At 41.3% G+C, this 12,690-nt stretch overlaps 1 protein-coding gene across 1 annotated transcript in view; it reads right to left on the bottom strand.

Annotated features, from left to right (window-relative positions):
- cds1 (CDP-diacylglycerol synthase (phosphatidate cytidylyltransferase) 1) overlaps positions 1-12,690 on the bottom strand; it is a 78,475-nt gene that overhangs the window by 12,871 nt on the left and 52,914 nt on the right. Inside the window, exons 3-6 of the mRNA XM_084327612.1 lie at positions 8,750-8,846; positions 7,468-7,565; positions 4,100-4,239; positions 1,776-1,834 (exon numbers count right to left, since the gene is read on the bottom strand). Coding sequence (XP_084183738.1) covers positions 1,776-1,834; positions 4,100-4,239; positions 7,468-7,565; positions 8,750-8,846 — 394 coding nt within the window. The remainder of the gene's footprint in view (positions 1-1,775; positions 1,835-4,099; positions 4,240-7,467; positions 7,566-8,749; positions 8,847-12,690) is intronic.

Here is a 12,690-nt window from a genome sequence, read left to right as displayed (position 1 = left end):
CAGATCGTGGAAAACTGCAAGTGTGTTGGTAAAAGACTACATGCCGGCAGGCAGCAGGGTGTTTCTAAGGTTGTACTGAAGTCCTCCTATAGAGTGAACTACGCAGTGAGACTTCTTCCTGGAAGGTGTTGTGATGGGTTTAGAGCAGTGGTTCTCAACGAGAATTACATTTTCTGTTTGATTTTATAATTGTATCATTATTTTCTGTTTATCATGGGAATCTATGAAATTCTCAGCCATTAATGTTTCTATTTGGCTCAATTTGTTGAGTCAATTAAGCCTTTCGGTGTTGTGTGTCAAATGAAGGCTTCTAATACATCCCAATTTGACTTTTTACTACCAAGTGTGTATAAATTCAACATTACAAAAACCTTTCTTTGATAGAAAAGTGACACTTTTAACAGTTTCTGAAGTGGGGCTTTGGATGTAGGCTCCTCTCTGGTTATAGTCAAGTTGTTGTAGTCAAGTCCTGATATTAAAACATGAATGATGAATAAATTAAATAAATTAGTGCCCCAATACTCTGGTATAGAGAAATGCTTTGGTTCCTACTTACCCAATTGACCTCCATTGTGGGCTTGTGAAGCCCACAGAGAAATGTAATGTGTAAAAGAGTAATGTGATTTTGGGCTCTACAAATAACCTCGACTTCTAGGGATGAGAATCACCAGAGGCCCCACGATACGATACTAGTCACAATATTGTAACATCACGATATTGCAATTTTTTTTTGTCCACTTTTTCTCCCATTTTTTCTATTTTTCTCCCATCCCAATTTTCATATCGTCCAATTCAACCCTCCCCTGTCTTTTGAACGTTGTTTCTTGCCTCCCACAAGCCGGCTGCAATGTGGACTAAGTCATACATAGCACGAGTCCCCTCCGATACTCGAGGTAACAGCCGTCGCATCTTTTCACCTGCGCGGCTCTATCTTTCAGCGTCAGGGGTCTGGGCTTTGGAGGGGCCACGCCCCCGTCGCTTCTTGATTCTACTGCGCAGGCGCACCAACCGACCTGTAGGAGTCGCTGTCCACAACGCCCGATCCCCACCCTTCAGTTTCCCTCCCCGTAATACGGCCAATGTGTATTACTGTGGACGACCAGCTAAACTGAAAGCAATGTGGAGAGCGGGGCTCGAACAGGAGGCATCCTGTTCGAGCCTAGTCTCCAGCATTCGTTGCGAGCGCCTTGCCCACTGCGCCACGTAGCCGCCCCACGATATTGCAATTTATTACCTTTTTTTAGCCAAAAATTATGTTGCTGATGGAAAACTTTAATAGCTATAAAAAAATATATACATCATCGGGTTTATCTAATAAGATAACGTTTTTAGTCTGTTCACCTCATTCCAATCATTTTTATTACAGAAATTTGGGATTGTCAAGCAAACATTTTTATATAATAATAATAATAATAATAATAATAATAATAATAATAATAATAATAATAATAATAATAATAATAATAATAATAATAATAATAATAATATCAATATCAAATATATATTGGGGTGGACTATCATGTCTTTAATGTGTGGAGTATCCCTTTAAGTGCTTGAAAGAAGTCTTGTTGAGGTGTAACCCAGACCCCTAAAGTTTGACAAAGACAAAGTTTGACAAAGCTCATGTGTGTGAAGTACGGAATGTATGAGTATCCATCATGTTCTTAAGAGGGACATGAAGAGGAGGATGTGCAGTGAGGAGGAGTGTTAGTGGTTGCAGAGGATTGGGAGAGAGGGGGTGGAGGAAGAGGGGTGGTTATTGGGCTGATACACACCATATAAAACTGCAGGCGGTAATGTTTCTTCACTAAACTCAGAACAAACATGCAGAAACCTGTGAAAGAGTAGATAACATGCAGTCAGTTCCTTGTTCTGAGGTGAGGGAATAGACATATCACAACACATATCACTGATATATTATTACCGAATTCATCTCCATCAACTTGTGAGTGTGTGAGTGAGTGAGTGTGAGTGAGTGAGTGAGTGAGTGAGTGAGTGAGTGAGTGAGTGAGTGAGTGAGTGAGTGAGTGAGTGTAGTGAGCGTGAGTGTGTGGGGTATTACATTGGGGCTTTGATTATGTGTAACAGGAACATTTTATAGAGTGTAATTCTCTGTCTGGAAAAGCAGCTCCAACATATTTAACACGTCATGATCCTGATGTTTCGGACACTACTGGACACAAAATTACTCAGAAACTTAAGGATGCACAATATATCGGTGACCGTATCGGTATTGGCTGATATCTGTGATTTTTGTGAATGAGCAAAACTGGGCAGATATATACTGTATATCAAAGAACATATATTGGCTGATGACGGTAATCTTTTTATTGATCTGCATCGGTCTGATGGGCAGAACTGGGCAGATGTGACCAACTGATGATTATTTATCTAATTGTGTAGTTAGCTTTTTCCCTGTCACAGGGGTTTTGTTTTTGTACTTGCACATGCACTGAAATAGACTACTATAGATTGATAATAATAAGATAATAGACTAATAGATTATTTTCCATTTACAGTGTTTCATATCTTATAACTTTCAATACAAAATTGGATTACTGTAGGAAAATAAATAAATAAAATAAAGGTTTTATACAGATCACATCATATCGATATCTGTAAATATCAGTTATTGGCCGACACAACAGAGAATGCATCATCAGTATCGGCTATAATTTTCCTAATGATGCATCCCTTTCAGAAACTCAATTGATTTTGAACCTAAAACGTCCAGACCCGTGTGCAGAAGGCTATCAGGTGAAGACTGGTGTGTCAGGTTTCCTCACAGGGTGACTGTAGAGCCCCGGGGAGCTGTTGTTATGGACCGGGTGGAAGATAACGTCTGATCAGCACAGCCTTGGATCCTTTAACAGGAGCCGACACTGGGCTTGGCGAGACTCAAAGACACCAATAGAAGCAAGACTTTCACACGACTATAGATCCTGAAACTAGACCCGATGATGTTTTGCCGATCGAATCTCTTTGGAATGTGGGTTATGTACGTGGCTCGCCCAATCATCTTCAGTGTGAGAGGAGAACGACAGCTTCTTGACAACACCTTAATTACGTCTCTGCTACTCATGAAGGACTTCATGTTGACACCCACTCCTTTTTACATTATTTGCAATGACACCAGTAGTTTCCATCTGCAGTTTTTGCCACATTTATCTGCAGTTACACAATCAAGGCAATAAACCACCACTGATTGGCTAAGGGACGATTCTGTCCAGTGACACGTAGCTATTCCGCATTTCTTCCAACACAAAATCAATACTACACCTCTGACATCAATAACCACAAAGTGTGAGATACACGAGGGTCTTTACAAGCCACATCCCGACTTCCATTCACACAGCAGGATGGAGAGGGTACGATATAAACAATGAAGCCTTTCTAGGACGACGCTGCGGTTGGTAATTAACCTGTGAACTTATGAAATCCAAGTAGGCTGGGGAAGCTAGGGCCAAAGGGTATGTTTGTTTTACTATACGAGAGATGCCTAAATAACAGCTACATTGATCCGTGAGGTGGACAATTGTGGGAAGGTATTACAGTCCGTTGGGCTATTTTTAAATGTAACTACATCTGTCCAACAATTGGATAGTCATTGAAAGTGTATTAAAAACGTGTATTAAAGAGGTTAAAGATCAAAGTGAGTGTTCTACAGATATTGATCTTTATTATTATGTAAAATGTCCGGTATCACCGGTAATACTGGTGTTGTCACAAGTTTATTAGTCATGGTTTCACAACACTGTGGCAACTACTCATTATTCTGACACATGATTTAGACAAATCCACATGCAGGCTAATGCATTGTTGGCAATTCAGATATGCATTTCTGCATCATGTCTTAACTGATTTATTGATTTGAAATGCTCAAAATAAATTGCACTCGACTATGTTAACGTATATGCTAGCACTGAAATGCATGCCAATGTATTTAGCCAGAACGTTTTATGAATAGACATTTCTTTTTTTATTATAAAACGAATCATTGAATTGTCATATTGACCTGCCGAGTCAGGTACAGCCCTACTGTATACACAGGCCCACAGTACCCATCCACCCCCTGTGTTGTCTACGGGGCGAGACCCACCTGCCAGGTACAGGGCGAAGGAGATGAAGCGGTGGTACCGAGCCAGGAACTGCAACGGCTCCTCTCGCTGCACCAACGCCCCGAAGTAGTCGGCCACCGTCTCCCCGTAGAAGAAGTAGTTGACACAGATCAAGAAGTACCTGAGCGGAGAGCAGAGACACAGTTGGGTTTGAACGGGACCGGTTTGGTTCCTACAGGCCGGTGTGGAAACACTGACTCCAAGACTCCTCGGGGGAAAAGTGTTGGTGTTGACACCACTATACATTGCTCAGAGTGGGGTCTGAAGTCAGCGTGTCCCCTGTACTATACTGTAGGGAGTTCCTCCGGATTGTGATAGCGTCTTCTTCATCTAGAAATTTATCACAGTGACTATTAAAAGCCTTACTGTACACAAAGACATACTGTAGTATATCTCACACACACACACACACACACACACACACACACACACACACACACACACACACACACACACACACACACACACACACACACACACACACACACACACACACACACACACACACACACACACACACACACACACACACACACACACACACACACACACACACACACACGGCTGAGAGGGCAAGTTTCAAGTGTTTTCATTTCACTTCCAGCATGGCAGTGATCTTTGCTCGGTGTAGCAAGTGAACAGTGTGTGTAGTGTGTGTGTGTGTGTGTGTGTGTAAAGGTGACACGTTAACACACACAGGAACTGAAAGGGGGTGGTGGGTGTTACATATTTCAGTGGAAATAAATAACACGAGTCAGCATTTTTAGTAAGAGAACAAGAAGGAATGGAAACAGAGTGACTTGATACATGTACAAATGTTGTCTTTTAAAAGTGGAATCCCACTTAAATACTGTATATATCATTGTTATGGACTGGGACAGGCCAATCAGTGTGCGTGCTAGTTTGAACACAAACTAAATCTCACCCAAAGCTTGAGAACCTTGATGTCCAGCCGGCAGACGTTCCATTGACAACAACTGGGAGACGTGTAGGGCTGACCTTCGAAGCTTTTTTTGGCAATCGAAGCTTCGGGGCCGAGCTTCGATTTTAATTCGAAATTCGAAAAAAAATAAAAAAAAAATAATTTTTTTTTTTTTTTATATATATTTTTTTTTTATCTTATGTTGTGGGACTTGTACAGCACTTTCGTAAACGTTGTTGTTTTTAAATGTGCTCTATAAATAAAGTGGGTTGGATTAATTAATTAAGTAGCCCCTTTCGTGACTGACGCATCCAACAAGGTTTCACTCGGCTGTGTGATTTAATTCAAGGTGGATCGCTGTTGTCGTTTGAACAACTTCAGATTTCATGGGAACTACCAATCCCCCAAATCAAGAATGTTTAAGATGAATGAAGTAAGATTTTGATTATTTGAAATATGGCCTGTGTAGACTAAACTATGCACAGAATTATGTCAGTCTACAAGGTCCGGATTCTACATGGTCCGGCAATGTAGACCTTGTAGACTCCACTACAGACCAATTATCAGTGAATGTTCATGCATTTTTAAGAAGGGCAACTTCCACAAAAAAAAAGAACTCACCAAAACATCTCAGTAGCACCTTATCTAAATGTTATATTTCATATATGGAGATTCATATTTATTTATGTATTGCATGCATTTCTACATTTTATTTCCTATTTTGTTTATTCATCCCAGTATCTTTCTTTCTTATGTGTGGAATTCTACAAGGTGCGCGCGCACACACACACACACACACACACTTACATTTAGTCATTTAGCTGACGCTTTTATCCAAAGCGACTTACAAGTTCTGTACGACAAGACAGCAAGAAGGGTATAACTCTATCAGCTGAGTAACAATGTTCATCAAAGTGTTGCGTGTTACAGTGTAGGTTAGTTTATTAGGACAAGTGCATGACAGTAAGGTTAGTCACGGTTAGATTTTTTTTTTTTTTTTTATCATTTCAGATAATGGTTGAAGAAGTGAGTCTTTAGTCGACGGCGAAAGATTGGACGGGATTCGGTTGTCCTAACTGGGATGGGTAGCGCACACACACACACACACACACCACACACACACACACACACACACACACACACACACACACACACACACACACACACACACACACACACACACACACACACACACACACACACACACACACACACACACACACACACACACACACACACACACACACACACACACACACACACACACACACACACACACACACACACACACACACACACACACACACACACACACACACACACACACACACACACACACACACACACACACACACACACACACACACAAATCGAAGTAAAAAAAAAAATGAACAAATTTTTTTTTGAATTTTTATTTTATTTTTTTTTTTTTAACTTCGATTTTTTTTTTAATGTTCGAAGCTTGTGCCATCGAATCGAACGTTCGAAGCTTCGAAGCATTTAAGACAGCCCTAGAGACGTGACTTTGTGCATCGAAGTGAGATGTATATTATAGTAGTAATATCAGTACCAGAAAATCATCCTCGATAAGACTAGGTACTGTTAACATCAGTACCAGAAATCATCCTCGATAAGACTAGGTACTGTTAACATCAGTACCAGAAATCATCCTCGATAAGACTAGGTACTGTTAACATCAGTACCAGAAATCATCCTCGATAAGACTAGGTACTGTTAACATCAGTACCAGAAAATCATCCTCGATAAGACTAGGTACTGTTAACATCAGTACCAGAAAATCATCCTCGATAAGACTAGGTACTGTTAACATCAGTACCAGAAAATCATCCTCGATAAGACTAGGTACTGTTAACATCAGTACCAGAAATCATCCTCGATAAGACTAGGTACCGTTAACATCAGTACCAGAAATCATCCTCGATAAGACTAGGTACCGTTAACATCAGTACCAGAAAATCATCCTCGATAAGACTAGGTACTGTTAACATCAGTACCAGAAAATCATCCTCGATAAGACTAGGTACTGTTAACATCAGTACCAGAAATCATCCTCGATAAGACTAGGTACTGTTAACATCAGTACCAGAAATCATCCTCGATAAGACTAGGTACCGTTAACATCAGTACCAGAAATCATCCTCGATAAGACTAGGTACCGTTAACATCAGTACCAGAAATCATCCTCGATAAGACTAGGTACTGTTGGAAACGTTTCCAATACTGATATCGTCTCTTATCATTTTAATTTACTACCAGTTCAAAAACGACAGTAAGAGCGTTGGCGTTTTACCACTGCGATGCGTCACATTCAGCCAATATGGCAGGTGTGTGAAGAGAGCAGATTGGTGGGAGATCACAGATCACCACCCTGTTCATTAAAAACAGATCCAGGTCCATTCTCCTCACCAGCTCAGTGTCCTGAACCACGGCAGCTCGTAGGAATGGTAAACTCTGTAGCCGATGGTGATGATCTCTTGGAAACACTTGATTTGGATAGTCATAACCTGGAGATGAGAGAATAGAAAGATAAAGCTGAGAGGTAACATCATGACACTTTAGGCCTAGGCCTAACAAAAATAATGGTTGGTTTCAGGTTGCCGACCGACCCTGCCGATTTAGGTGCGACCCAATATATTTTATGAGTTTTAAAAAAAAATTATATATTAAAAAAAAAAAAAAACATTTTTTTTTTCTTTTTTTAGAATAAAGTTTCATAGAAATCTTAGTCAAACATTTAGTATTATGGATATTAAACATGCTGGCAGAGTACATGCATCCATGTTGTTTAACCCTTTCACTGCCACACGACAGCCGGTTAACCCTTTCACTGTGACAATACAGAAGGTTAGCCCTTTACTATCACACAACCGACGGCGATGCTCCATCATTAGCATCATTAGCTCCGCATCCGCGGAGCTAATGATGCTAATGATGGAGCATCGCCGTCGGTTGTGTGATAGTAAAGGGCTAACCTTCTGTCGTGTGGCAGTGAAAGGGTTAATTAAATAAAGAAATTCCCTATCCATAGTCGCCGTGGGAAAGAATAAAATAAAAAAAAATAAAAAAAAATTCCCTACCTACCCATGGCCAAACTGACAACCAACCTGAAACCAACTATTATTTTTGTTAGGCCCTATGGATTAGGTTCAGGGATCTAAAACTCACATCTATAATCCAGATGTAAACAAATGCGTAGACCCACCACCAAAGATATTTTCGGGCTGATTGACTGACCTCTTGACACCAGGCAATATGAGATTCTGATTTTGTGGGTGTAGTTTTATAACTAGGCAAGCGAGTGCCCGTCTTGGTATTGCACTTTGTCTACATTCTTTGTTTTGGTCTGATGTATGGGTTGGAGTTGAGTGGGGATATGGAGAGGGGTTGCTATTGCAGGCCACACCCCAGGCTTGGAGAAATTCACTATATAATAAGTTCCTAACTTCCTATATAGCTGTATGCAATGTGTATATATATATATACACGTCACACACACTATAACCTATATATATACTTATATTATGTGTGTGTATATATATATATATATATATATATACATATATTATGTGTACATGTGTGTGTGTGCATATATATAAGTACAATACTAAGAGGGGCAATTTTGCCTGGAGGGCACTTTGACGGTATTACAGATTCTATAAGTATACATGTTATTACAAAAGGCACTTACCACTAATATGAGTGTAATAGGTCCCAAGTAGATTATTAGGAAGAAGCCTGATATCATGGCTAATGAGAGAACCCCTCGTATCCAGTAGTTCTTCCATCTGTGAGAAAGAAACAAGTGGGAATTCCCCAATCAAAAGAGAAATCACAACTGACAAATGACACCTGTGTCTGTGTCCAACACCGGGGTCTATTTCAGGAGGTAGGATTACCTTTCATTAAACTGGTTGTCTTATAACAAGGTATTTGCACATGTAATATTCTTGTGCATGTGCATCGGTAGGAAACTCATTTGAAGAAAATCCCGCAAAACACCATTTGGATTTATTGAGGTTTTGGTCCCAAAGGGACATTTCTCAGATTATATAATAAAAAGCTTGGTCCCAACTGGACGTTCTTCAGACTATATAATAAAAAGCGTGGTCCCAACTGGACGTTCTTCAGACTATATAATAAAAAGCGTGGTCCCAACTGGACGTTCTTCAGACTATATAATAAAAAGCTTGGTCCCAACTGGACGTTCTTCAGAATATATAATAAAAAGCTTGGTCTCAACTGGACATTCCTCAAGACTATAATAAAATGCTTGGTCCCAACTGGACATTCCCCAAGACTATATAATAAAAAGCTTGGTCCCAACTGGACATTCCTCAAGACTATATAATAAAAAGCTCCAATTGGAACAGAAACCTCAATAAATAAAGTAGTGTTGTGCGAGAGAAGTAAGCAGGTGTTAATACGTCTCTGATTATACCACGTATGACCTGTGGACCCTGTACAGTGTTAACTCATTGAGCGCCAATAACGAGATATCTCGTTTCTGAGAGCCAACGCTTGAGTGCCAATAACGAGATCTCGTTTTTAGTTCCTTTTTCTCTATTTTCTTATTCTAAACACTCACACGGGCCTTTGAGAGTGTGCCTGGGACATGCAATGACGATTGAATCCCTACAGGTGGCAGTATCGCCTACCTTATGAACTGCATGGGCTAGTTCAGTGAGAGCAACCAAAACACTAAGGATCACTAGGGAGTTTGCAGCAGTGAGCAAACTACAGCCATCTAACGTTCGACAATGGCGATCGCCTAGAGCGAACTATTGTATATTATGAATCAGAAGACAAAACGGATTATATGGATGATGATTATGGATGATAAGGTGCGTTTCCACCAGACTATGTTGGACTCAGCACTTCTGGTAAATCATAAAAATACTATAGTCAAACCGGCCGATGAGGAAACTTATTCGGCTCAGTCTATAGTCTGGCCCGAGCAGACTGTAGAAGAAGAAGACAACGGATGAGGGCCACCTAACGTTATATGTATTGATCCTGTTCTGATCAAAGACACTTGGAGCGAGGGTGGAGTACCTGCTGACAAAGGTAACGTCTATTTTACCGAACCCCATCATAAAACATGCTTTTGTAATGATCGTGTCGGAAAACGCGAAAAAGGTTTCAGGCGAGCAGCCGCGAGATTTGCGCATACCACACAAAACACTATATCTCACAATCTAGAAAACCAGCCTGGATTATTGTGAAACTGGGCGATTTTTTGCGTGGTATAGTGCACAAACGAAGGTATGTAGAAATAAACGTTTGTCCCTGTTGGAGTATAAATAGTGCCTGTCAAATGAGCCATACTATTGTCTCCATAGCTATAATATAGAATATGGGCGGCTACGTGGCGTAGTGGGCAAGGCGCTCGCCACGAATGCGGAGACGCTGGGCTCGCCTGTTCGAGCCCAGCGCTCCACATTGCTTTCAGTTTAGCTGGTCGTTCATACTAATACACATTGGCCGTATTAGGGGGTGGGAAACTGATGGGTGGGGATCGGGCGTTGTGGACAGCGACTCCTACAGGTCGGTTGGTGCGCCTGCGCAGTAGAATCAGGAAGTGTCGGGGGCAGCGTGAGCCTCCCACGCGTTACTCCTCGCCACTGAGAGATCGAGCTGCGCAGGTGAAAAGATGCGACTGCTGTTACCTCAAGTACCGGAGGGGACTTGTGCTATGTATGACTTAGTCCACATTGCAGCCGGCTTGTGGGAGGCAAGAAACAGCGTTCGTCACAGGGGAGGGTTGAATTGGATGATACGAATTGGGATGGGAGAAAAATAGAAAATGGGAGAAAAAGTGGATAAAAAAAAAAAGCTATAATATAGAATATACGATGGGTCCGCAAACATTGTGAAAATGGTCAATAACGCTGGTGCCAGGGAGTAAAGATGGAAAAACAGCGTGGCAGTCAATGAGTTAATATGTCTCTGATCATACCACGTATGTCCATCTTACTGTGGACCCTGTACAGTGGTCTCCGCACCATTGTTACCAAGGTAAATTCCTGGCCATTCAAGTTGTGTATTTGAAAAATAAAACGTTATGTTTAGTGAACAGAAGCTGCTAAAACACCTTGTTATTGTGAGACTGCAGCAGAACAGCTGAAGCTCTGCATGAGCAGCACAGTGGAGAGAAAACAGCTGCATAAGGAGAAAAAAGCCCACTGCTGCTGCCGCTGTACACCGCATTCTCATTCAGTGTCTCTCTCTCTCCCCGATTCAGATGCTGCTCTCTCTTCCTCTCTGCGGTCTGTTCGTCCACCGCAGGAGAGACGTGTCGCTGCAGCACAGCCCTGTCAATAGCAGCAAAACCCAGCGGGATTACCTACCGCTGTCCTCCCTGTAAGCCCTCTGACCTGGCTGTTGCCGCCCATTGGTCAAGCCCCCTCCTCCTCATTTGCATATTAAATTAGATACAAGGCCACTTCCTCCGTAGTTTGCCGGACAGGTGAAAAAGAAGGAAATCGATGTGAGGAATGTTTCTGAATGACTTCCTATGGAGGTTCAATGCAAGGTAGTGTCTAGACCAGGGGTTCCCAAACTTTTCAGGCCGCGACCCACAAATAACGGTGTCAGAGAGCCGCGACCCTCACTATTATAGGAGGTAAAAAAAAATATTAAGAAATTAAAAATATTCGAATATTATTTTATTTATTTTTTATTATAAATGGAAATGTATGGTTGAAACATGCAAACGTTCAAACGCACACACACTAATAAGCATTGGAGGCTTTTAACCAGGGCCGGACTGGGGAAATCATTCAGGCCAGGAAATATAGTGCGAAATATAGCCCCAGTCACTTTTTAACCCTTTCTCTGCCACGCTTATATCCATCAATGTTTGATCACTGCCAGCTCTATTTGTCTATGGAGATGTTCACCTACTTTGCAGGGCTATAACTTTTTTTAATTGTATTGCTAAATTGACATTACTATGGCCCATTCAACATCGATTAGCTATTGTTCAGGGTGTAGGAACGTTTTACTTTTTCATTCACACATTCATATAAAGATACTGTCTAGAGTATAAATATGTTTTTATCGTTTTCTGCAGCAATTCCTAGAACGTGAGATATAGTCATTATGCATATATTACATCATCAAATGCAGTTTGCTAGCGATTGACGTCAGATAAAAAATTTCAATTGTACAAGGTCCTAAACGTCATGACTCATCATCTGATGTTGACCGGAGGGGGGGGGGGGGGGGTCGTTTATAATGCAATGACTAACGTTAAATGAATCATGTAGTATGGGTGATATATTGATCATAGCAGTTTGTATGGATAATAATAATCAAAAACGCTGAAACTCACCCCAGTCTCCTCTTACTGGTGATGAGCGTGGAGCAAAAAGTTCGCTATTATGGGATGTTGATCTAGATGAACCATTTCCGGGTTGTATAATAATATATATGTCCAAATAACGTTGTTTATTGAGTTATGGCAACCGATCGATTATCCAGTGTGTCAAGATGGAGTCCCGGGAGCGATCGCGAGTGGCGGATGGAATAGGGGGAACACCAAGCACTTCCGGCCCCACTTACCCACTTCCGGTTTGGCGATCGGCCACCAGGTGGCGATATTGAACAGTTGGAGAGTTGAGTGGAGAT

This window comes from Notolepis coatsorum (assembly GCF_963971535.1).
Source record: "Notolepis coatsorum genome assembly, chromosome: 1".
Lineage (NCBI taxonomy): Eukaryota > Metazoa > Chordata > Actinopteri > Aulopiformes > Paralepididae > Notolepis > Notolepis coatsorum.
This window is presented reverse-complemented; position numbering and strand designations above follow the sequence as displayed.